The 26,958-nt window shown below is 43.3% G+C and overlaps 1 protein-coding gene across 2 annotated transcripts in view; it reads left to right on the top strand.

Moving 5' to 3' along the window:
* The window catches only part of LOC132711840 (adhesion G protein-coupled receptor G1-like), a 30,562-nt gene extending 5,726 nt beyond the window's left edge, over positions 1 to 24,836 (top strand). Inside the window, exons 2-13 of one of the 2 annotated variants that reach the window (XM_087877047.1) lie at positions 6,085 to 6,231; positions 6,372 to 6,498; positions 8,447 to 8,594; positions 9,663 to 9,788; positions 10,800 to 10,916; positions 12,375 to 12,420; positions 12,686 to 12,789; positions 16,711 to 16,826; positions 17,893 to 18,161; positions 19,130 to 19,238; positions 20,959 to 21,227; positions 24,100 to 24,836. In XM_087877047.1, coding sequence (XP_087733173.1) covers positions 6,192 to 6,231; positions 6,372 to 6,498; positions 8,447 to 8,594; positions 9,663 to 9,788; positions 10,800 to 10,916; positions 12,375 to 12,420; positions 12,686 to 12,789; positions 16,711 to 16,826; positions 17,893 to 18,161; positions 19,130 to 19,238; positions 20,959 to 21,227; positions 24,100 to 24,215 — 1,587 coding nt within the window. In that variant the 5' untranslated portion in view covers positions 6,085 to 6,191 and the 3' untranslated portion in view covers positions 24,216 to 24,836. Of the gene's footprint in view, positions 1 to 6,084; positions 6,232 to 6,368; positions 6,499 to 8,446; positions 8,595 to 9,662; positions 9,789 to 10,799; positions 10,917 to 12,374; positions 12,421 to 12,685; positions 12,790 to 16,710; positions 16,827 to 17,892; positions 18,162 to 19,129; positions 19,239 to 20,958; positions 21,228 to 24,099 lie in introns of both variants that reach the window. The other variant, XM_087877046.1, reaches the window with a different exon arrangement.
* The last annotated feature ends 2,122 nt before the right edge of the window (positions 24,837 to 26,958 follow it).

Here is a 26,958-nt window from a genome sequence, read left to right as displayed (position 1 = left end):
GCTTGGAGCCATTGACCAACTCCCCTCCAGATGTGCCTGGGATTGGTTCCTCTGAGCTGACATCTGGAGAGGTATCTGGGGGATGCATCGGGGGAGCCGTCACACGTACAGAGAAAGTAGCAGATCTGACTTCTCTTGTTCCATGCTTTAAATAACAATGCTCTGCTCTCTTGGATGTTTTGACAGATGCATTTCCACAACCCAATAATGCTCAGGGTTAACCCTGGCTAGGTTTTGTATAGCTTAGTGTGTTGTGCCAATCCATCCATTTTATCCAGAAATAATCCAGAAATAGTCTGTCTCAGTAGTGGGAATTAATATTTAAGATCTGGTTCCCTATCAGCACTTGGAGACATTGGCTAGGTGTGGCTGTTGATACAGAAGAGTCAGAGAAATGGAAGTTGGGAGGTCTGGGGGTTGGACTAGAAGACCTCCAAGGTCCCTTCCAACTCCATTTTTAAACAACAGGTTTAAATAGAAGAGAATATTTGTAGCTCAGGGTTGAACAGTGGGGTCTTTGGTGCTCCCTGAGTGTAAATGTTTTCTTGTAGATGTTTCATTACCCAGTAGCATCATCAGTCTAAGCAACCGACAGAAGAGAAACTGTTTCAATACCCAACTAGGTCATATTTTCAGAAGACATGACCAAGTTGTGTCAGGAAATGTCTGCAAGAAAACACCCAAGACTTAACATCGGAAATATTTGTTATTTATTACTTCCTGGGTTTATATTTTACTTCAGTCCCTGACAACTCTGAGTGACGCACATATTCTCAAATTAGGTCAAACAAACAAACAAAAAAGTCAAAATACATCTACATATATAAGACACATGCTGCAAAGTAAACAAGATGAAAATGTCCTATCTTGGTGATTGTCTTAACACAATTTTAAGATTTGTGTTTTAAGGACACTGGCTCGCTTTCCAATATTTGAGGGCTGTCACAGAGAGGAAGGGGGTCAAGCTATTCTCCAAAGCACCTGAAGACCAGACAAGGAACAATGGATGGAAACTGAACAAGGAGAGATTCAACCTGGAAATAAGGTTGACAATGAAAACAATCAACCCATGGAACAGAAGTTGCCTTTGGAAGTTGTGGGAGCTTCATCACTGGAGGCTTTCAAGAAGAGACTGGACTGCCATCTGTCAGAAATGGTGTAGGGCAGTGATGGCTAATCTTTTTGCCGTCACGTGCCAAAAGCAGGGGGAGCATGGGGGGGTCGCGCGCACGTGTGCCCACACCCATAATTCAATGTGCCCCCCCCCACATGTGCGCACGACCCCCCCCACACTCCCCACGCTTTTGGCACGTGATGGCACAGGTAGGCCTGTTTTTCGCCCTCCCCAGGCTCCAGAGGTTTTCTAGGCGCCTGGGGAGGGCAAAAACAGCCTTCCCCACCTCCCCGGAGGCCCTCTGGAGGCCAGAAATGGTCCGTTTGCTGACTTCTGGTGGGACCTGAAAGCCCAAAAGTCAGCTGGCCAGTGCGCGTAGGTGCACTGGAGCTGAGCTTGGGCAATGTTCGCCTGCCCACCAATATGGCTCCATGTGCCACGGAGGGTCTCCTGCTTGCGGGGGGGCTGGACTAGATGACTTACAAATCCCTTCCAACTCTGTATTCTGTTAAGCTTCTGCTTTGTCAGTATTTGTCAGTGAAACAAATATTGCAGTTAATGTGTCTCCATCTCTTTTCACCTGTTTACTTCTGAAATCCCGTCGACTTCTGAATTTCCCGCTGCTCTACTTTGCTGACCCAGTTTGTTTTCGATTTCCTTAAAAAGCCTTTATAGATTGATCGTTTTGTAGTAAACGCCTGATGTAATTGCGGAATAACCCAAAGTCGAGTAAAAATGATTAGGTCGACTCTTTCCATTCTTTTAGCTGCTGAGACAGCTCAGCTCTTCATCTGGCTCAGGGTTGTTAGAGAGAAAAAGAGGAAATGACTTTTTCTCGGCTGACTTTTTGAAAAGAAGCATGACGTTTGCGTCAGTGTTTTTATTTTTAAACCATAGTCTGTTCAGATGTGGAGTCCAGCTCAGTTTTGCTTGCGTAGAAAAAAATGGGGGAATTTTGACCTCAAGTTTAATTTGTTAAACAAGTGAATCAGAATAGCATTGAGATATAGTTGACAGTCGACCACAAAACCTTTGCTTCTTGGAAGGTGATAAGTTACTAACGTTATTTATACTTGTGCTGAAGGGGGAAGTCATTTCTTCATATATTTCTTTTCTTTTTCTTTAGTATATGCGTGTTTTTCTGTTTTTCTTCTTACTCTGTTTTTCTTGTTTTGGTCATATCTGTTTTCTTTTTATCCTTTGAACTTTGTATTTTATTTATTTTCATTTATTAATAGTATCCTGCCTTTACAGTAGTCCTCAACTTACGACCATAATTGAGTCCAAAATTTATGTTGCTAAGTGAGAAATTTGTTAGGTGAGTTTTTCTTCATTTTACGACTTCCCTTGCCACATTTGTTAAATGAATCTGGCTTCCTCATTGACTTCGCTTGGTAGAAGGTTGCAAAAGGGGACCCTCCCTGGACACTTCAACCGTCATAAATATGAAGCAATTGCCAAGCATCCAAATTTTGATCACATGCAAAGATCATTAGTGTGAAAAATGGTCATAAGTCTCTTTTTTCAGTGCCCCTGTAACTTCGAATAATTATTAAGTGAACTGTTGTAAGTCGAGGACTACCGATATTGATGAAGGCTGTAGTGTCCTCGTGTCATGTGATCACTTTTGTGAATTTCTGGTGATTGGGACCAGAGTTTAGTCTTCCAAGCTTTCGTAGTTGTGCTGGAGCCCATTCTCCCTGAACTTCTCTCTATCAAAACATGTGATTTGGGCAATTCTACACATAGAAGGTTTCCCCTGTCCAGTCTTGTAGAATAGAATAGAATAGAATAGAATAGAATAGAATAGAATAGAATAGAATAGAATAGAGTAGAGTAGAGTAGAGTAGAGTAGAGTAGAGTAGAGTAGAGTAGAGTAGAGTAGAGTAGACTGGAATATAGAGTAGAGTAAGATAGGATGGGATGGGATGGGATGGGATGGGATGGGATAGGGTAGAGTAGAGTAGAGTAGAGTAGAGTAGAGTAGAGTAGAGTAGAGTAGAGTAGAGTAGAGTAGAGTAGAGTAGAGTAGACTGGAATATAGAGTAGAGTAGGATAGGATGGGATGGGATGGGATGGGATGGGATGGGATGGGATGGGATGGGATGGGATAGAATAGAATAGAATAGAATAGAATAGAATAGAATAGAATAGAATAGAATAGAATAGAATAGAATAGAATTCTTTATTGGCCAAGTGTGATTGGACACATAAGGAATTTGTCTTTGGTGCATAAGCTCAGCGTGCATAAAAGAAAAAAAAATACATTCATCAAGAATCATAAGATACAACAGTGATAGTAGGTTACTAATAAGCAATCAAATCATACTAGGAAACAAATAAAACAATTTAAATCATAAAGATACAAGCAACATAGCTATAGTCATAAGTGGGAGGAGATAATAGGAAGGAAGAGAAGAATAACAGTAACAGTCTTAGTGAATAGTTTGACAGTGTTGAGGGAATTATTTGTTTAGCAGAGTGATAGTGTTCGGGAAAAACTGTCCTTGTGTCTAGTTGTTCTGGTGTGCAGTGCTCTATAGCGTCATTTTGAGGGTAGGAGTTGAAACAGTTGATGTCCAGGATGTGAGGGGTCTGTAGACATTTTCACAGCCCTCTTTTTGACTCGTGTAGTATACAGGTCCTCGAGGAAAGGCAGGTTGGTAGCCATTCTTTTTTCTGCAATTCTAATTATCCATTGAAGTCTGTGTCTGTCTTGTTGGGCTGCAGAGCCAAACCAGACAGTTATGGAGGTGCAGATGACAGACTCAGTCATTCCTCTGTAGGACTGAATCAGCAGTTCTTTGCACAGTTTGAGCTTTCTGAGTTGGCACAGAAAGAACATTCTATGTTGTGCTTTTTTGATGATGTTTTTGATATCAAGACATTTTAAGTCTTGTGATATGATAGAACCTAGAAACTTGAAGGTCTCTACTGTTGATACTGTGTTGTCTAGTATTGTAAGAGGTGGTAGTATGGGAAAGTTTCTCCTAAAATCTACCACCATTTCTACGGTTTTGAGTGTGTTTAGTTCAAGATTGTTCCGGTTGCACCACGAGGCTAGTTGTTCAATGTCCTGTCTGTATGTCTAGCTTCACCTTCTGCTTCCTGTATGTTAGGAAGCTTATGATCCATCTACAAGTTGTGGTCAGGTACAGCTAGCTGACTTAGTTTAGTTAGAAGAATATCTGGAATGATGGTATTGAATGCTGAGCTGAAGTCTACAAAGAGGACCCTTGCATAGGTCTTTGGAGATTCAAGATGTTGTAGGATGTAGTGCAGAGCCATATTAACAGCATCATCTGTCGATCTATTTGCTCTGCAGGCAAATTGCAAGGGGTCTAACATCCGTGATGGTTTTTAAGTGGGATAGCACCAGCCTTTCAAAGGTTTTCATGACTACAGATGTTAGAGCAACTGGTCTGTAGTCATTCAGTTCCTTTGATGGTGGGCTTCTTCGGCACTGGGATGATAGTAGAGCATTTGAAGCAAGAAGGAACATAGCACATCTCTAGTGATTTATTGAAGATATGGGTGAAGATGGGGGCCAATTGGTTAGCACAGACTTTTAAGCAAGGAGGAGTTATCTTGTCTGGGCCTGGAGCTTTTCCTGGCTTTTGTCTATGAAATAGATCTTGCACTTTTCTGAGATCACCAGGGGTTGTGAACCCAATGGGATGGGGTCAGTTGTAGGAGGCTTGGCTGTTGTTGGTGTGTCTGAGATGGGGGTTGTGGAGATAGGTGGCTGTAGTTTCCTTTCAAACCTGCAGTAAAACACGTTCAAGCCATCTGCCAGTTGTTGATTTCCTTCAGCCTGGGAAGAAGGTTTGCTATAACCGGTGATATTTGTAAGAGTTTTCCACATGTTTGCTGGTTCATTTGTTGAGAGCTGAATCCTTAGCTTTTCAGAGTAGCTTCTCTTTGCTGCTCTGATCTCCCTGGTTAATACGTTTCTTTATACGTTTAACTGTATGGGGCTATGCTTGTCTCCGTTTCTTAGTCAAGGGAGCCAGTGTTGTCTGGTCATGTAGCAAATGAAATGCTGTTACTGAAGTAGTACTTATTTATCTATTCACATTTGAATGCTTTTGAACAGCTAGGTTGGCAGGCGCTGGAGCAAATAATGGAACTCACCCCGTCCTGCAATGCTTGGGTCTCAACCCTTGGCTGTCAGCTTTCCAGCTTTCCAGCTTTCCAGCTGACAAGCTCAGAGTCTTTAACTACTGAACCTTTCTGCCCCTTGCACTATAGAATGATGCCAATCCAAATACATAGACCCCAAGGATGAAATTCAGCAGGTTCTGACAGGTTCTGGAGAACCAGTAGAGGAAATTTTGAGTAGTTTGGAGAACCAGTAGTGGAAGTTTTGAGTAGTTCGGAGAACTGGCAAATACCACATCTGGCTGGCCCCAGAGTGGGGAGGGAATGGGGATTTTGCAGTATCCTTCCCCTGCCATGCCCACCAAGACACGCCCACCAAGCCACACCACGCCCCCAGAACCGGTAATAAAAAAAAATTGGATTTCACCACTGATAGACCTGCTCTCTTTCTATGTTTTAAAGACCATTATAGTATCTCCAATTGGGGTAGAGTCAGTGGTGGGATTCAGATGGTTCTATCCGGATCGCACGAACTGGTAGCGGCGACTACGGGAGGCTCCGCCCACCTCTTGGACATAATGCATGATTACTGCACATGCGCAGAGGTGGCGCGTGCCCTCACATTTGCGAACTGGTAGGGAAGGTAAGTGAATCCCACCTTCCCAGGTAGAGTTGAGATGCTGCTCTTGTCTCTTTCATGGAAGTCAGCGGTGAGGAACTAAGGATCTTAAATGTGGTTTGTACTGTATATATTCATGAGGGACCCACTTTAAAAGCATACCAATTCCAGGATATATTCACAGCTCATTTGTGCCCTTCCTGAAAGACAATGGTGAGGTCTTAACTTCCAGAACTGCACACTTTTCCAGGTACGTTGAAGGAGAGCCAAGCTATTAGAGGTTGTGCAAGGAAACCTGGTTTGTGTAAACCAACATCAAGCCTCTGCAGCATCTGGATTGAGACCAGAGCTCCCGGGATGCCTTTTTATCTTCTCCTCCTCCTTCTCCAGCTCCCAGGTAATATACAGCTGTCTCCCTTTCTATGGAGCACAACACCTCGCCTTCCCTTCTAAGATCCATCACTAGATGTTCCTCAGGGGAGGCCTCTGGTGAGCAAGGTGCTTCTCTGTTATGTTCTTTCTTGCTTTATCCAGCAGTGTGGGGGGAAAGAAACCCCGATGGAACAAATGACGTGGAAACAGAAATTAGAAGAATAGAATCAAAACTGAGAAACTTAGAAATGCCTCAGCCAAGTAGGAGTGTCATACGCGAAGATCCCTTTATGTGAGTATATGTGGGCTAATGGCCGCCTGTACTAGTGAAGAAAAGAGAACTGGGCCTTTGATTCCTCACAGCTCCAAAACCGAATGGGCTTGCTTTTTTCATCTACATTCCCTAGGTTCAAACCACGGGTGAAATCCAGCAGGTTCTAACAAGTTCTGGAGAACCGGTAGCGGAAATTTTGAGTAGTTCAGAGAACTGGCAAATACCATCTCTGGCTGGCCCCAGAGTGGGGTGGAAATGAAGATTTTGCAATATCCTTCCCCTGCCATGGCCACCAAGCCACACCCACAGAACCGGTAGGGAAACATTTTGGATTTCACCCCTGGTTCAAACCTAGTTGATTCTCAACCTCAGCAACTTCAAGAAGAGTGGGCTTCAATTCCCAGAATTCCCAAACCAGCTGGGAATTGAAGACAATTCTTCTTGAAGTTGCTGAGGTTGAGAAATACCATGTTTTCCCGAAAATAAGACCCTGTCTTATATTCTTTTGAAGCCCAAAATATGCGTTTGGCCTTATTTTTGGGGAGGTCTTATTATTTTGGGGCATGTGGAGGAAACCAGAGGAAATGGCAGGGACCAGCTGTGCATGCGTTTAAATATTTTCTTTCTTTTTTCAAAAATTTTTTTTTAAAAAAAAGTTTTTATTGTAAACACATTAAAACAAAACACAAACATACAACATTTATATACATAAACTCTTTTTTACACCTTTTTCATAGTGATCCTTTCTTAATATTTACTATTTATACGTATTTTAATTTTATCTTATTCCATATTGCTATTTATCTTCTTTATTTCATCTACATTTTGCTTGATCTTTACATTTCAGTCATTTATATTATAATTTACCAATTTTCTCTCTTAATTTTAACAGTTCTTTCTCTCTCCTTCATTCCTCTTTCTCATTTTTCCTATCCTCCAACCACTCATACTGTTTAAATATATTGGTGGAGGGCTTATTCTCAGGGGAGGCTTATTTTAGCGCATGCGCTCAAAAGCCTGATTGGGCTTATTATCAGGGGAGGTCTTATTTTTGGGGAAACAGGGTATTAAGCAAGTTAATATTAAGGCAAGTTGATGATGTTTGTCCATCACGTTCGAAGAGCACCCCCATAAGAGTGAATGGTGAACAGGGCAAGAGATAATGGATAGATGATTTCTTTTTTATTTTGTTGTTTGGATTTGCTTTTCTTTTCTCTCACTTTCTTTTCTTTTATTAGGTAAGTGACATGACTAGAAGTTAGGTAGGATAGAAAGAAAATGTTTTTTTAATATAAAGGTGACATGATTAAAAGGTAGCATAAGAGACAGAAATAAGAGAAGAGGGAATATTAGCGCACACACTTTTATATAACTAAAAACATGGCTGTTTACATTGCCCAGCCTGGACTGATGGGGTTTTGATTTTTAATGTATTTTAATATGCGTTTAATATGTATTTTAACATGTTTCTTACTTGGATTGAGATTGTATATCTTAATTGTTGTGAGCCGCCCTAAGTCCTATGGAGATAGGGCGGCATACAAATCTAATTAAAATAAATAAATAAATAAAATAAAAGCAATAACAAGAGAAAACATGGGACAATTGGATAATGATAGACTGCAACTTCATATAAATGTGTATTATTAATAGAAATATATAAGTTGATTGAGTGTAGTAACTATGATTAACTTTACTAGTTTTATTCGTATTAGAATGTGCCACACTGTTCACGCATTGATATGTTTGTAAAAAAATAAAAAAACTTAAAAAAAAAAGGCTGTCACTAAACAAGGACTACCTGTACTGTATAGGTGCTGCCCTTCTAACATCATTCTAATTTGCTGTAGGTGTTGCTGCCTGTTGGACTAAGATAGACCAGTGAAATGGCAGCCCGCCTCTTTGATGGAGGTGGGCACCCGTGGAACTGTTGCCTGGATCCATCTGGTTCCCCTTTTCTCAACAGATATCTCCAACATCTGGAGTCAATGTTGACAGAGACACAGTTCCAAGGACTTCACAAGAGGTTTGGGAGATCAAAGATATTTGCCAATGTGCACAAAATTGTACCCGAGACGCTTGAAAAAAATCTGTCCATTGAGGAAATTGTGCAGGTGAGTACAGAACTGGGATGCAAACCCCCCCCCCCGAATATAGAATACTGAACAACAGAATTGGAAGGGACTTTGGAGGTCTTCTAGTCCAACCTCCTGCTTGAACAGCAGACCCTTAACAGAGGTGTCCAACCTTGACAGCTTGAAGGACTATCTGTATATAATCAGAGGTGGGTTTCAGCAGGTTCTGACTAGTTCTGAAGAACCGGTAGCAGAAATTTTGAGTAGTTCGGAGAACTGGTAGTAAAAATTCTGACTGGCCCCAACCCCAATCTATTCTCTGCCTTCCAAGTCCCAGCTGATCAGGAGGAAATGGGGATTTTGCAATAAGCTTCCCCTGGATTGGGGACAGAATGGAGATTTTACAGTATCCTTCCCCTGCCACTCCCACCAAGCCACGCCCACCAAGCCATGCCACACCCACCAAGCCACACCCACAGAACCGGTAGTAAAAAAATTTGAAACCCAGCACTGATTCTGACCCAAGAAGAATGCGATAATAATTTGGAAAATTATAGATAGCAGCGTAAGTTGCCTGGTTGCCAGAGCCAGTAGATGCAAATCAAATTAAGAAAATCCAGATGGGTAGAAGAAATAATTACGAAAATTCTGGACTGTGCGGAGATGGACAAATTAACGAAAGAAATAAAAGAAAAGGAAGATACAGAATACTATCAAGTATGGAACAAGTGGTACGATTGGCTCGAGTTTAGGGAAAGTAAATGTGAATAAATGATGGAGAGGAGAGTGTGACAAAGCTGTAAAATAGTGTAAATGAATGAAATTAGATATAAAGGGACGATAAAGACGATGATAATAAAAAATGGGAAAAATGAGGAATGTATAAAGTAGAAAGTAAGAGGAATGAAACTGACATGTAAAAAGAAACACATATTATGTGTTCTGTATGTTGTGTTGTTGTTGTAAAATCAATAAAACAAACTTTTTTAAAAAGAGAGAAGAAAATCCAGATGGGAAATGATGGTCCCAGCCTTCCCTTTATAAGGCAGCTGCTATTCTTCCTTTCCAATCAGAGTCTGTAATGCCACATCGTTTTCTGTGTTACAGGATGTTGAAATCAACCAGTTCCAAGTGACTCTGTCAAAAACAGTCTTAGCAAAAGCCAAAGGTGCCAAAGTCAACCAGGAGGGAAGAGTTGTGATGTTGGCAGCGACCAGCCCGGTGCTCTTCCAGGTAACGGCCCTGGAGAAAGGCTTAAGGCCGGAGATGTCTCTTATTTTGTCTTCATGGCTCCCATGTGGCTCTGCCAGGGTTATCTCTGTGAGCCTCTAGTCTACAGGAACATTGTTCGTGTGTTGTGGCAAAGCAGGAAAAGAACTTGGAAGCTGCTGTTACTGTTAACAACACAAAGCTTTTGTGGATTTATTGGCATCATAGAACAGATACATTACGGAAAGGGAAAAGGCAGAAGATGGCCCTTATCTCTGTCTGTCGTCTATATCTATCTATCTATTGGCCTGTCTGTCTATTGGTCTTTCTCTAAACTTTGTTTCTGGAAGGATATTGAGATCCATCTCTCTCTATCTATTTAAAATCGATCTATTTGTCTATCTCAATTTCTGTCTATCTGCCTATCTATTTTTCTCTCTCTCTCTCTCTTATCTGTATCTATCATCCATCCATCCATCCATCCATCCATCCATCCATCCATCCATCCATCCACCCATCCACCCACCCACCGATCTATCTATCTACCTATCTACCTACCTACCTACCTACCTACCTACCTACCTACCTATCTATCTATCTATCTATCTATCTATCTATCTATCTATCTGTCTATCTATCTATCTATCTATATCTAATCTACCTATCTACCTACTTACCTACCTATCTATCTATCTATCTATCTATCTATCTATCTATCTATCTATATCTACCTACCTACCTATCTATCTCTATCATCTATCTATCTATCTATCTATCTATCTATCTATCTATCTATCTATCTATCTCTACCTACCTACCTACCTACCTACCTATCTCTATCATCTATCTACCTACCTACCTACCTACCTATCATCTCTCTCTCGCTCTCTCTCCCTATCCATCCATCTATCTATCTATCTATCTATCTATCTATCTATCTATCTATCTATCTATCTATCTATCTATCTACCTACCTACCTACCTACCTACCTACCTACCTACCTATCATTAAAATCTAAAAATTGTTTCCGGCAGGATAATGATTCCCACCCGATCCTTGGTGGAAAAGTGATTGGCATCTCAGTGGGGAACACAACCGTCCATGGGTTGCTCCCGAAAGAGCGAATATCAATAACTTTTTGGCACAACCAGGTAGGTCAGAGATCTCTTCTTCCCATTGCCCTGATTTTGGCTTGTTTTCAGTGCCATGAAGGTCTGTATCAAAATTCTTCATACATTTCTACATTCTTATGGTATGGGATAAGCCAAGTCATATATTGTGGCTTTCTCACATAAATGATGTGAGAAATGAGAAGTAAACGGGATGGCACAGCAGACAGACAGATAGACAGACAGACAGACAGACAGACAGACAGACAGTCAGACAGACAGACAGACAGACAGATAGATAGAGGATAGGTGAGATAGATGATAGATGAGATAGATAGGCAGGCAGGCAGGTAGACAGACAGACAGACAGATAGATAGGCAAGTAGGCAAGTAGGCAGGTAGAAAGGCAGGCAGGCAGGCAGGCAGGCAGACAGGCAGACAGATGATAGAGGATAGGTGAGATAGATGATAGATGAGCTAGATAGATAGACAGATAGGCAGGCAGGTAGGCAGGTAGACAGGCAGGCGGGCAGGCAGGTAGACAGACAGACAGACAGATAGATAGATAGGCAGGTAGACAGGTAGAAAGATAGACAGACAGATAGGCAGGCAGACAGGGAGGCAGACAGACAGACAGATAGATAGGCAAGTAGGCAGGTAGGCAGGCAGGCAGACAGACAGACAGATAGATAGATAGGCAGGTAGGCAGGTAGACAGACAGACAAGCAGGCAGGCAGACAGACAGACAGACAGAGAGAGATTTAGTTTATGAGAATAATTATTTAGCACTTTCAGTCTGAAAAAGGGTAACAATAACAATTGTGTAGTCCTTAGCGAAGGTTGTGAGCCTCTGTAATGTTTCTGATCATTTGTCATTAGTGCTGGCTGACTAATCCTAATTAGGAGGATCAGAGAAATAGATTCCAGGGCCATCAAGTGATGAATTGATTGATTATTTCAATTTATCTAGCCACCCATCTCAAATTTATGACTCTGCACAGCTCAACAAGGGTCAAATCTGCTTTGTTGTCCCAAGTTTTGGAGGGAGGCAGGAACTAGACTGGGAAGAGAAGCAACCAAGGCGAGAGAAGGATTGACAATGGGACAGCAACACATCACCTAATGATAACATGTTGTGTCATCTGAAAAAAAAGGAATGGGGGTGGGGGAGAGCAGATCTTCAGTTCCTCTTATATACCACATGGATGGATGATTGCAATCATCTCAGTGACTCATCCAAACTGCATGTAGACCAAAAGTATCAAAAACTATATATCCGTATTTCCCAAGCTCAGCCATTTAAGATGCCTGGACTTTGAAGTGTTGACTTGAAGCTTGAAGTTTAAAGCTGAAGTCCAGACATCTTAAACTTTTGCAGAGCCTAAGAAACATTGCATGTGTCTCTATGATCGTTCCCTGTATTTTATATATATATATTTTAAAAAACAACAACAACAGCCATGCATTATATTCACTCTTTGAATTTTGGTTTTATTTCAGAGGAATTTTACTCCCTGGTGTGTCTTCTGGGTTATGGGCGCCAAGCGTAAGTGTCCAAAGATGTTGGGAGCATGAATGTGAAGATTTGAAAGGAATAACAGAATAATACAGTTGAAAGGGACAATGGAGGTCTTCTAGTCCAACCCCTTGTTTACTATTCTGGACAAGTGGGGCTGTCCAATCTCTTCTCTGGGCATCTCCTTTAGTGTTTCTTGCAGTAGGAACACCGAAAGAATGATGGTTGGTGGGCTCTTTCATTTCCTCTCCTTCAAGAGAATCATCTCTAAAGTAGCCTCTCCTTTTGACCGTAGCTGGTGACATCGGCAAGTGGAATACATCAGGCTGTGAAGTGAAGCACAGAGGTAACCAAACAACCTGCCTTTGTGACCATCTCACCTTCTTTGCGGTGCTCATGGTAAGTACCAAACTCCATATCAGCATTCTGTAGACCAGGGGTTTAACAGATTAACAGATGAGTTGGAAGGGACTCTTACAGGGTTGTCAAACTCAATTTCATTGAGGGCCGCATCATGGCTGTGTTTGACCTCGGGGGGTGGGGGGACGGCAGGGTGGGTGCGGCCAGCTTGACACCACTCGTGTTGGGAGCGCCTTTGGTCCGAGCTCTCTGCCAGCGAAAATGGGCTCCCTAGCTCAGTGGTGAAATCCAATTTTTTTTACTATCGGTTCTGTGAGCGTGGCTTGGTGGGCATGGTGTGGCTTGGTGGGCGTGGCAGGGGAAGGATACTGCAAAATCCCCATTCAGGCCACACTCCTGGGGGAAGGATATTGCAAAATCTCCATTCCCTCCCCACTCCAGGGGAAGGATACTGCAAAATCTCCATTCCCTCCCCACTTCTGGGGGGAAGGATATTGCAAAATCTCCATTCCCACCCCACTCCAGGGGAAAGGATACTGCAAAATCCCCATTCCCTCCCCACTTCTGGGGGGAAGGATATTGCAAAATCTCCATTCCCACCCCACTCCAGGGGAAAGGATACTGCAAAATCCCCATTCCCTCCCCACTTCTGGGGGGAAGGATATTGCAAAATCTCCATTCCCACCCCACTCCTGAGGGAAGGATATTGCAAAATCTCCATTCTCTCCCCACTCCTGAGGGAAGGATATTGCAAAATCTCCGTTCCCTCCCCACTTCTGGGGGGAAGGATATTGCAAAATCTCCATTCCCTCCCCACTTCTGGGGGGAAGGATATTGCAAAATCTCCATTCCCTCCCCACTCCTGGGGGGAAGGATACTGCAAAATCCCCATTCCCTTCCCACTCCTGGGGGAAGGATATTGCAAAATCTCCATTCCCACCCCACTCCAGGGGAAAGGATACTGCAAAATCCCCATTCCCTCCCCACGCCTGGGAGAAGGATACTGCAAAATCCCCATTCCCTCCCCACTCCTGGAGGAAGGATATTGCAAAATCCCCATTCCCTCCCCACTCCTGGAGGAAGGATATTGCAAAATCTCCATTCCCACCCCACTCTGGGGCCAGCCAGAACTGGTATTTGCTGGTTCTCCGAACTACTCAAATTTTCCACTACCGGTTCTCCAGAACCTGTCAGAACCTGCTGGATTTCACCCCTGCCTTAGCTCCATTTTTGGCTGCAACGGCCTCTTGCAAGCCTCTGCCAGTGAAAATGGAGCTCGGGAGGGCTGCAGTGGGCCGGTCCTTTGCTGTTTCCAGGGAGCCCCATGGGCCAGATCTCAGGACCCTGCAGGCTGGATCTGGCCTGTGAGCCTTGAGTTTGGCACCCCTGCTGTAGAGGACATGATGGGGACCAAGGACGATGGAGGACTACAACTCCCAGAAATTCAGAAAGACTGGCCAATGGTGAGGGATCAGAAAGCCTCAGGAGACCTCTTACCCTTGAGCCAAACCAAGAAAAACTGACTGTATAATAATAGAATTCTATTTATTTATTTAATATTATTCAATATTTAGTGAAGCTGAAGGTAGGCAAATGCATACTTGGTTTGCCAGGAAGTAGACTTGCATGAACCTAGAGCAGTGATGGCTAATCTTTTCCGGTGCCCAAAGCATGTGCATGGGTACCCGAACCCCCAAAATACAATGTGCGCATGGCCCCTGCACATGTGCCCCATGCCCCATTCATACGTGCATGTCCCCCCCCACATGCACCCCTGTGCCTGCACGCATGCCCCCCCCCACAGTGTCCCGCCCCCTGCACTTGCAGGGCAGAGACCTGAAGATCAGCTGGCTGGCAGGAGGCGCGCACCCATGAACTGGGGTGACGGCTCATGTGCCATCAGAGAGGGTGCTGCGTGCCACCTCTGGCACGTGTGCCATAGGTTCGCCATCACGGACCTAGAGTGGTCTTCCGGGTGCGCTTCAAGGTGTTGGTTCTCACCTTTAAAGCGTTCCATGGCATAGGGCCGGGATACCTGCGAGACCGCCTGCTGCTACCGATAACCTCCCACCGGCCAGTATGCTCGCACAGAGAGGGCCTCCTCAGGGTGCCGTCGGCCAAGCAATGTTAGCTGGCAGCCCCCAGGGGGAGAGCCTTCTCTGTGGGGGCACCCAATCTGTGGAATGAGCTACCTCCTGGAATACGACTGATCCCGGACCTCGGCGCTTTCCGAAAGGCCCTGAAGACTTATTTATTCCAACAAGCTGGCCTAGCTTAAATCGTTTTAATGGGGTTTTTAAATTTTCGATTTTATTGATTCTGGGTTTTAAATTGGGAACTTTTCGATTTTGCAGATCTGGGATTTTAAACTGGAAATGCCGATGATTTAATTTATTTTTAGTTTTTTCTTAACTTTTGTACTATATGTGTTTTAAGTTTGGCTGTTCACCGCCCTGAGTCCCCCTGGGGAGAAGGGTGATATAAAAGTTGAATTAATAAATAAATAATAAATAAAATAAATAAATAAATTCCTTGGAGGGGGAAGGACCAATCCTAAAAGAGGGATTAAGAGGATTCACCTGTTTAGCTTTGAGTAAAGATAATTTGCCAAGGAAATGTCCAGGCAATTACTTAGAGCAGTGATGGCTAACCTTTTTGCCATCGCGTGCCAAAAGTGGGGGGAGCACAGGGGGGTCTCGCGCACATGTGCCCACACCCATAATTCAATGCACCCTGCCCCCCGCGCATGCACACGTGACCTCCCCCGTGCGACCCCCGTTTTTGGCACGTGATGGCCCAGTGGGCCCGGTAGGCCTGTTTTTCGCCCTCCCCAGGCTCCAGAGCCTTTCTTGGAGACTGGGGAGGGCAAAAACTGCCTTCCCCATCCCTCCGGAGGCCCTCCGGAGATTGGAAACAGCCCATTTCCTGACTTCCAGTGGGCCCAGAAGGCCCAAAAATCAGCTGCCTTTGCTTGCATGCACACTGGAGCTGAGCTAGGGCAATGCTTGCGTGCCACAGATATGGCTTCATGTGCCACCTGTGGCATGCGTGCCATAGGTTCACCATCACGGATCTAGAGTCAAAAACAGACTTGAAGGTACCCATAAAGATAACTGAGGAACCATATTCCCATTTGCATTTGTCCATATTTATTTATTTTATTTTATTTTATTTTATTTTATTTTATTTTATTTTATTTTATTTTATTTTATTTTATTTTATTTTATTTTATTTTATTTTATTTTATTTTATTTTATTATTTTATTTTATTCAATTTTATTCAATTTGTATACCGCCTTTCTCCTAGTGGACTCAGGGCGGTGCAGAGCCAAAACTAAAACACATACCAATACAAAATTTAAAATTTTAAAAAGAATTTCATAACTTTGGCCCCAAAAACAACAACCACATGCTGCGGTGATAGCAGCATGTTGCACAGGTGAAGATCTGATCCTTGACACCAAAGAGCATAGGATACCAAATCATGGATCTCAGTTACAGATGGTAGCTGAACCATAGGAAAAGCTTTGTAATGGTAAGAACAGTTTGGTTATAATAACAAAATAACTGAGATGGAAGGGACCTTGGAGTCCAACCCTCTGCTAAAGGCACGAGACCTTACACCATTCCAGACAAGTGGCTGTCCAGTCTCTTAAAAGCCTCCAATGATGGAGCACCCACAACTTATGAAGGCAACTTCTGTTCCACTGGTTGTAGAACCAGTGACAGAAAGCAAATTTCTCTTCATAGAATATGTTCAAGAGGAAGACAGACAGCTTTCAGGGATTCGACCCCTGACAGGAAGTTGGACTTGAAGGCCTCATTGCTTCCTGCGAAGTCTTCTAGTTGTGATCCAACCACATTCAGAACATTTATGATTCCTTCAGTCCTGGAGCTGCTGGAAAGTCTTTACTCGTTTACCCTTGTTAGATCTTTTCCTTCCTGCCTTTTCTTCCACAGCTCCCCTCCTCAGATATAGACAAGGTCCACCAGGAATACCTGAACATTGTCAGTTATGTTGGTTGCATCATTTCAGCTCTGGCTTCATTCATCACCATTGTCTTCCTTTGCTTGTGGTAGGATACGTTGCTATTTTCTCTAAGTCGGGATTTGGAAAGGAGGAAAAGTATGATGCTCTTTCTTTTTCACAGGAAAAAGCAGACATGACATTGTCTATGTCCACATGAATCTCCTCTGGACAGCAATCTCGGGGCTGGGGTGGGAGTCTGTGCACGTGAAGGATATATGTTTTCTGAGATGGACAGAGGTCGATGACCTGTGGCTGTCCAGTCTTTTGAACTTCAGTTTCCATGAGCTCCAACAGCACAGCCAACAGCATTGGATGATGAGAATGGTCTGCAGAACATCTGTAGGGAAGTGTTGGAAGGAATATCCATCTGGTTCAGTCCCAAGCTGGGAGAAAGATGCTGGAAACAACATGGAGGCTGATTGGAAGGAAAGATTATTGATGAACAGAGCCACACACAAAGACAGCGTGCAGTTCTGGGTCAGCTGAACCAAAACCTCAAGGTGCTGGTGGCTCTGCTTCATCAATAAACCAACTTCCTTTCCAATCAGCCTCTGTGTTATTTTCAGCGTCTTTTTCCTAGCTTGGAACTGAACTAGATGGATATTTCTTCCAACAGAAGCAGGTCTAGATAATTCAGGGATCCATCTTGGGGATTAAACCCTTTCCTACAACAGGTGCTAAGACATTTCATGACTGCAGCTTGGAGCCTCATACAACCAAGAAGAGAAGTATGATGCTCTTTCTTTTTCATCGGAAAAAGCAGACATCACATTGTCTATGTCCACATGAATCTCCTCTGGACAGCAATCTCGGGGCTGGGGTGGGAGTCTGTGCACGTGAAGGATATATGTTTTCTGAGATGGACAGAGGTCGATGACCTGTGGCTGTCCAGTCTTTTGGACTTTAGTTTCCATGAGCTCCAACCAGCATGGCCAACAGCAATGGACTATGAGAATGGTCTGCAGAACATCTGGAGGGGGAAGGAGGTTACACAGGGATCAGGTCTTGGGGATCAAACCCTTTCTTACAACCGGTGCTAAGACATTTCATGACTGCATCTTAGAGTCTCATAGAACCAAGAAGAGAAGTACGATGCTCTTCCTTCTTCACAGGAAAAAGCAGAGAGACCACATCGTCTATGTCCACATGAATCTCCTCTGGGCCATCTTTCTTCTTGACATGAGCTTCCTCATTGCGGTGTACGTGGCTCTTGAGGGAGGAGACATAGCTTGCAAAGCTAGTGGGATATTCCTACACTTTGCCATGCTTGCGTGCTTGACCTGGATGGGCATTGAGGGCTACAATCTCTACCGGCTGGTGATCCAAGTCTTCAACTCCTACATGAAATGCTTACTTGTCAAGCTGTCCTTAATCGGTTGGGGTGAGTGATAAAAGGCTCTCTTTTTTTGCATCCTTGTTTTGGATCTGTCTCTCACTATCTCTTACTCTGGAACTATTATATTTTATAGAATGGTATAGAGTAGAGTAGAGTAGAGTAGAGTAGAGTAGAGTAGAGTAGAATAGAATAGAATAGAATAGAATAGAATAGAATAGAATAGAATAGAATAGAATAGAATAGAATTCTTTATTGCCCAAGTGTGATTGGACACACAAGGAATTTGTCTTTGGTGCATATGCTCTCAGTGTACATAAGGAGAATAAATACATTCATCAAGAATAAAAAGATGCAACACTTAGTGATAGTCAAGGTTACTAATAAGCTATCAATTTGTACTAGGAAACAAGTAAAAAAACAATATAAATTGAAAGATACAAGAAGCATGGTTATAGTAATAAGTGGAAAGAGATAGGTACTAGTAAGGAAGAGAAGAAGAATAGTAATACAGTCTTAGTAAATTATTTGACAGTGTTGAGGGAATTATTTGTTTAGCAGAGTGATGGCGTTCGGGAAAAAACTGTCCTTGTGTCTAGTTGTTCTGGTGTGCAGTGCTCTAGAGCGTCGTTTTGAGGGTAGGAGTTGAAACAGTTTATATCCAGGATGCGAGGGGTCTGTAGATATTTTCCCAGCCCTCTTTTTGACTCGTGCAGTATACAGATCCTCCATGGAAGGCAGCTGGTAGCCATGGTTTTTTCTGCAGTTCTAATTATCCTCTGAAGTCTGTGTCTGTCTTGTTGGGTTGTAGAGCCAAACCAGACAGTTATAGAGGTACAGATGACAGACTCAATAATTCCTCTAAGATTATTAATCTAATCATATTATCTAATTATCTAGGATTTCTTTCCCATTTTGGTACTGGCTTGAACTTACCTTTCAACAATTGTTGCGGAATTAGGGGAGGGGGATCTGTATCTGTATCTGGCATTAACTCCAGCTGTTCTCCTCTGCAGGTCTTCCTACACTCATCATATGCCTAATTTTTGGGATTGATCAGTCCTACTATGGGCTTTCCTCTTTTAAGGTCTATGAGTCTCCTGGTAATTACACCATTTCAGCCATGTAAGTTCCTGAGGGAATAGAACAAAATGCCCCCTATTTTAACAACCGTCCATCTCTGGGTAGCAGAGGCTCAGACCCAACATCTGGAGATGTTACTGTACTAAATCATATCCTTGAGGGTGATATTAACATATTTAACAGATTAACAGAGTTGGAAGGGACTTTATAGGTCATCTAGTCTAAACCCCCACCTAAGCAGGAGACCCTACACCATTTCTGACAAATGGCAGTCCAATCTTTTCTTGAAAGTCTCAAGTGATGAAGCTCCCACAACTTCTGAAGGCAACTTCTGTTCCATTGGTTGATTGTTCTCACTGTCAGAAATAATATATAATCAACAACTGCACCTATTTCTGGCTGACTGATATATAGGAACCCAAACTGATCCCATTGTGATCCATATAGACAATGTATAAATTTTGTAATATATACATTAATTTATGTAGTTCTAATCTGTGTTTATTTTGGGTTTTATCATGAGATATATGTCCCAGAGGGAAAGTGGCCTCCAATTCATAAAAGTCTTTATCCTTTAGATTCAGTATTACCAAATCTGGGTCAATACTAGCATTAAAGTCCTCACAAACAGTCATAGATGGTCAAATAATTCCTTATTGATAAAGTGTGATTGGACACACAAGGAATTTGTCTTTGGTGCATCAGTGTACATAAAGAAAAATAAAATACATTCATCAAGAATCCTAAGATACAACACTTAGTGATAGTCATAGGTTACTAATAAGCAATCAAGTCGTACTAGGAAACAAGTAAAACAATATAAATTGTAAAGATACAAGCAACGTGGTTATAGTCATAAGTGGGAAGAGATAGGTACTAGGAAGGATGAGAAGAATAATAGTAATACAGTTTGAGTAAATAGTTTGACAGTATAGGGGGCCCTATCTTGGGTTTCAGAAAGTAATAGGTCACAATTAAATCATTGATGTAATATGTCAACTAAAGACTTTTCCAGGTTAACCCACATTATTTGTTGTCTGGGTGGTGCATAAATGTTTACACAGAGTAACTCTCTCCCCTTCTGTTTCAACCTCAATATTTGAATTTCATCTATATCATAATTTCCCAGATTAATTTCTTCTAATCTCATATCATGAATGTGCTCCATTGCTGGCTGGCTGGATGGCTGGCTGGCTGGCTGGCTGGATGGATGGATGGATGGTAGGATGGATGGATGGATGGATGGATGGATGGATGGATGGATGGATGGATGGATGGATGGATGCTCCAGCACTAGAAGGTTTCAAGAAAAGATTGGACAACATTTGTCCAGGATGGTGTAAGCTCTTGGGCATTAGGTTGGAGTAGAAGACCTTGAAGATCCCTTCCAGTCCTGGGATTCTGTGATTCTATCAAGAAGTATTATGACTAGACTCATTAAGCCCCGCTTAGCATGGCCCATCTTTTTGTCCCTCGTGGCTCATTATAAAACAAATGATGTTGTTTTATACATTTCCATCAACCAAGTTTCTTGGAGAACGAGAGAATCAGGGAATGAGCAGAGGCCACAAAACGAATGGGATGCATCACATTCATGATTGGCCCTGGAGCATCCTGGAAATTCCTGTTTTGGGGGAAGGTGTCAGCTTAAAGAAAATTTCCCAGCCTATTTGAATGCTCATATTCCAGTTTTCATGCACCTTCCAGTTAGTTAAATAGTACCTAGACTTATATTTCTGTTTTTTCTCTTCTTCTTCTCCAGCTGTTGGATTACCAAAATGGAGATCAACAGTTTCCTGAATTTGGGCTATTTAAGCCTGGTGTTCTTGTTCAACAGCATCATGCTGACCATCATGGTGTATGAGATTCTCAGGCTGAAACATCAAAAGCGTCACTGGGGATATGTGGTGATGCTCCTGGGCCTGAGCTGTGTCCTGGGCATCCCGTGGGGGCTGGTCTTCTTTGCAATTGCTTCTGAGACCTTCAAGCTGGTGGCCGTGTATCTTTTCACTATCATCAACTGTCTCCAAGGTCAGTGAGTATTCCTGCTCCCCTTACTCTTGAGGTCTGTCACCTTATCAGTTTTTGTCCCCTGGATTTTCACGCAACACAAGAGAGAGTTGCATTTTGGCTCTGTGACTTCATCTTTTCAATTCAATCTGAGCTTGTGAAAGTGAAGGAGATCCTAAGAGGATGGGATGATCAAGTTGCTGCTCGTCTAACTTTTCTCCATCATCAACTCTCTTCAAGGTCACAGGGTGAGGTCTACTTCTGGTCTCCTACCTTTGGGCTTCTCCTGTTATGTAATATGGAGATCACTGCTAACTTGAGAGGCACCTATTCAATCTAATTCAATGTTTTGAAACTTTGCAACTTTCAGAGGGGTGGACTCCAACTCCAGAATTCTGAATGTTGATGTCCACCCATTTGAACATTGCCAAGACTGAGAAATATTGATCTAATTTGTAAGTGAAGCAGACCCTAGAGGATGGTAAATAGAACCCATGATTTGTTTGGAGAAGTCTTAGATTGACTTCCAGCATCTCCAGGTAGACAAACAAGGGTGGGATTCAGCCGGTTCGCACCAGTTCGGGTGAACCGGATGTTAATTTTAATCTGGTGCACCGAACCGGTTCTTCCAAGGACTGGCTGACCCTGCCCAGCTTTCCCCTCCCAGGAGTCTCCCCGCTTCCCTGAAGGGCAGGGGAGTGCAGGGCGCACACGGAGGCTCTGGGAGGGCGAAAAATGGGCCTACTGGAAATCCAGAAACGGGCCTGTTTCTGGCCTCTGGAGGGTCTCTGGTGCACGGAAAAGGCCATTTTTGCCCTCCTGGAGAGTCTAGGAAAGCCTCCGGAGCCTGGGGAGGGCAAAAAACAGGAAGTACCAGATGTCTAGAAATGGGCCCATTTCTGGCCTCCAGAGGGCTTCTGGTGCCCGGGGGAAGCTATTTTCACCCTCCTGGAGGCTCGAGGAAAGTCTCTGGAGCCTGGGAAGTGTGAAAACACCCCCCCTCTGCTGTGTTGCAGGAGACTGAGTAAGCAACGCCCCCCCCCCAGCAACCAGGCAGCAAACCGATTGCTGAAATTTTTCAATCCCACCCTTGTAGACAAAGGCTTCAAGTAGAACCAATCTCATCGACCTAACCAATCTACCACGTATAACAATTGTAGTGGGAAAGTTAGAGCACCTAGGAGTTGAAGTGAAGACAATTCCTATTGGAAGATTTTGGGGCAATTATTAATTAAGATCTCCTCCTGTTTCTCTAGCTCCAACTCTATCATTCCATTGTCTATTATCTACTTTTAAGATACGGTTATAGTAACAGAACCTTGAAAGTCCGACTGCATGTCCACCTCCCTTCCTTTATCTTCACATGAACTAGAGAGTTTCTGTCTTAGATGCTTTCTCAGATTACATTTCTGCCCTGGACTCAAATTTCTTTAATCTATCTGTTTCTTTGGCTGCAGCTCTTCCTCCTTTCCTCAAGGTTATTCCTACAGTACAACATTACACCAGTGGTGAAATCTAAAATGTGTTACTACCGGTTCTATGGGCGTGGCTTGGTGGTGGTGGGGGTAATGTGACTGGGTGGGCATGGCCAATTTTTTTTAACTTTTAAAACCATTTTTTCTACAACCTTTTACAAGAGGTTGTAAAAAAATGCTTTCAAAAGGCTCTGATGATCCCAGCTGAGTTGCCTGATCATCAGAGGCTTTTTTTCTTTTAAATGCCTCTGACGATCCAAGCTGAGTTGCCTGATTAAAAGCCTCTGCCGATCAGGCAACTCAGCTTGGATTGTCAGAGGCATTTAAAAGAAAAAAAGCCTCTGATGACTGCGTGGCTCAGCTGGGCATGGGATGTGGGGGGGCCAAGGATTTTTGCTACCGGTTCTCCAAACCACCTGCCTCCATCGCTACCGGATCGAGCGATCCGGTCCGAACCGGGAGCATTTCACCCCTGCATTACACTGCAGTTCTATCTGTGTGTTCAAATTCTTCACTCCCTTCCAGGAACTGCTAAACATCAGTGATCTTCTGTTTCTCCAGCTCCAACTCTATTATTCTGTTGTCTACTTTTATTATGAGTAACTGAAACTTGTAAGTCTGATTTACATTTCTGCCCCGGACTGAGATTTCTTTTTATCTATCTGTTGCCTTGGCTGCAGCTCTTCCTCCTTTCTTCAAGGGTATTCCTACAGTACAACATTATACTGCAGTCAGTGGTGGAATTCAAATTTTTTTACTACCGGTTCTGTGGGCGGAGCTTGGTGGGCGTGGTGTGGCTTGGTGGGCGTGGCTTGGCGGGCATGGCAGGGGAAGGATACTGCAAAATCTCCATTCCCTCCCCACTCCTGGGGGAAGGATACTGCAAAATCCCCATTCCCACCCCACTCTGGGGCCAGCCAGAGGTGGTATTTGCCAATTCTCCGAACTACTCAAAATTTCCGCTACCGGTTCTCCAGAACCTGTCAAAACCTGCTGAATTTCACCCCTGATCCATGCTCAAAGTGATCTCTGGTTCCAAAAATCTGCTCATAACACCAAACTACTCAAAATTTCCGCTACCGGTTCTCCAGAACCTGTCAGAATCTGCTGAATTTCACCCCTGACTGCAGTTCTATCCATGTGTCCAAATTCCTCACTCCCTTCCAGGAACTGCTTAACATCTTACTTTACTTTACTTTACTTTACTCAAATTTCTATACCGCCCTTCTCCTTTCGGACTCAGGGCGGTGAACAGCCAAGATAAAAACATCTATACAAAACATCACAGTTAAAAAATAAAGTTAAAATAATTTATAAATTTGGCCCATAATTTAAAACTTGTCAATTTAAAATCAATATTAAAATTTTAAAACTAACCCTAAAATCAAGACATCTGTGATCTCCTCCTGTTTCTCCAGGCTTCTTCATCTTCCTTTGGTACTTGGCCAAAGTGTGGCAGTCTCGCAGGTCGAATTCCATGCAGTGCACGTCTTCCAACAGCCTGAAACTCCAGTCCAGCAACTCTAGCATATGACCTTGTCCTGGCCAGGGGGACTTTGGATATGAAATGTTCATAGGAGGATCTTCCTGGAAACTCAGCCAAACAATTCTTTGGTGGACTTGGGTGACTTCATACCTCTGAGTAGCTTCGGGATGACACTGATCTGTTTTCCTTCAATATAGGAAATCTTGACTTACAATAGTTTGTTTAGTGACTTTCAAACTTACAACGGCACTGAAAAAAGTGACTTAAATGACTGTTTTTCACACTTATAACCATTGCGACATCCTCATGGACATGTGATCAAAATTCAGACACTTGACAACTGAGACATATTTTTGTGACCTTCTGATTAGCAAAGTCAACGGGAAAACCAGATTCACTTAAGAACTGTGTAACTAACTTAACAACTGCAGTGGTTCTACTTATCAGCTGTGGCAAGAAAGGTTGTAAAATAGGGAAAAACTCATTTAACAAATATCTCTCTTAGCAACAGAAATGTTGGGCTCAATTGTGTTCATAAGTCAAGAACTACCTGTATTGGTATGACTCTTCTTTCTAATGTAAATATATTTTTAAAATTTCTATGGTGTGAAAAGTTGATGAGAGTACATTGAAATTTAAAGCACGTGTATTAAAGACATTTTTTTATTAGTGCAGGTACCTTCTTAATTACATCTGGACAAAATGTAGCTCAAACAACCATTTGTGTGGTGGTTGGGTGCCTGGTGAAAAGTTGTGGAGAGCGAAAGGAAGCCAGGCTGTACATGGGGAAGTGTGCAGCAGTGGTGGGTTCCTCCCGGTTCGGCCCGGTTCTGCCGAGCCGGTAGCGGTGACAATATGACGTCACCGAACCGGTTCTGCCCCCGGTTGGAAAACAGGTTGACCCCCCTCCTCTCTGTGGCAGCCCCTCCAATATTGGAAGACGGCTATCGTGTCTCCCCTGGTCCTTCTCTTCACTAGACTAGCCATGCCCAGTTCCTGCAACTGTTCATTGCATGTTTTAGCCTCCAGGCCTTCGACCATTGTAGATAGATTCAGATTAACGGAGTTGGAAGGGACCTTGTAGGTCATCTAGTCCAACCCCCCCGCCCAAGCAGGAGACACTACACCATTTCTGACAGATGGCAGCCCAATCTCCTCTTGAATGTCTCAAGTGATGAAGCTCCCACAACTTCCGAAGGCAACTTCTGTTCCATTGGCTGATTGTTCTCACTGTCAGAAAATTTATCCTTATTTCCAGGTTGAATCTCTCCTTGTCCAGTTTCCATCCATTATTTCTTGACTGATCACCTTTCCAGTAGGAAAGGTAAATAGATTTCACCCCTGATCTTAATTATTATTTATCAAATTTATATGCCACTCGTCTTCCAGTACTTCAAGGGCTGCCACAGGGAAGAAGGGATCAATTTATTCTCCCGACTACTTGATACCATGTCAAGAAGTAACGGGTGGAAGTTCATTCAAGAGAGATCCAACTTAGAACTAAGGAGAAATTTCTTGGCAGTGAGAACAATTAAGCTGGCAGTGAAACGGCTTTGCCTCCAGAAGTTTGGGTGCTCCATCACTGGAGGGTTTCAAGAAGAAATGGGACAACCCAGGGGTGAAATGCTCTCGGATCAGACCGGATCGGTGGATCCGGTAGCTAGTTTTCCCTGTGGTTCGGAGACTACAGTTGGTCCAGAATGCAGCTGTGGGTGCACCTAGATACACCCACATTACACCAATTCTCCGCAAGCTGCACTGGCTTCCTATCGGTCTCCGGGCACAATTCAAGGTGTTGGTTATTACCTTTAAAGCCCTACATGACTCAGGGCGAGGCTATCTTCGAGACCTTCTACTGCATACCTCCCAGCGACCGGTAAGATCCCACAGAGTTGGTCTCCTCCGGGTCCCGTCAGCTAAACAATACCGGCTGGCGGGCCCGTGGGGGAGGGCCTTCTTTGTGGCTGCCCCAGCTCTCTGGAACCAGTTACCTCCTGAGGTCTGGACCATCCCCACCCTATTGGCCTTCCGAAAAGCGGTGAAGACCTGGCTTTTCCGGCAGGCCTGGGGCCGTTGATCTCACTGTTGCAATCTTGCGAGATCTGGCCATGAACGGTGTGCATGGGCTTTTAATGTTTTAAAATGTTTTTACAAGGTTTTTTAAACAATTTTTCTATGTTCACATTATTTTTGCTGTGAGCTGCCCAGAGTCCCTCGGAAGTTGGGCGGCATAGAAATGCGATAAATTAAATTAAATTAAATTAAATCTGGTAGTGATAGCCGCTCGGGTGTCATTACTTCCTGGTTTTAACCAGGAAGTAATGTTTTTTTACCTTCTGCGCACACGCAGAAGATGTGCACAATGCATATGATGCACGAGTGCGCAGAGCACATGCACTTCTGAACCGGTAAGAAAGGTAAGTAGATTTCACCGCTGGGACAGCCATTTGTCTGGTATAAGGGCTCCTAGCTTGCACCGGAGGTTGGACTAAAACTCTAACCCTAACCCAACTTTTAAGGTTCCTTCCAAGCCTACAATTTTATGATTCAACAGAGAAGAGGGGAGGATAATTACAGAAAGGGAATGTAGTCAAGGAAGTGTAGACGAATAGGATGTGGTTAAGCAACTGAATTGAGGTAAATGAGAACTGGTGGTTTGACCCAAATTGTATTTATTTATTTATTGATATCTTTGCACGCTGCTAGTACACACCAACCATAGCAGCTAACAAAAGAAATCCAACATCATTAATAAGAATTCTAGATGCTGGAGCAATGTTTCACAACCGTG

The sequence above is a fragment of the Pantherophis guttatus genome, chromosome 11, assembly GCF_059756535.1.
Source record: "Pantherophis guttatus breed Tessera chromosome 11, ASM5975653v1, whole genome shotgun sequence".
Classification (NCBI taxonomy): domain Eukaryota; kingdom Metazoa; phylum Chordata; class Lepidosauria; order Squamata; family Colubridae; genus Pantherophis; species Pantherophis guttatus.
The sequence above is the reverse complement of the archived record's forward strand: the minus strand, read 5'-3'. Positions and strand labels throughout refer to the sequence as shown.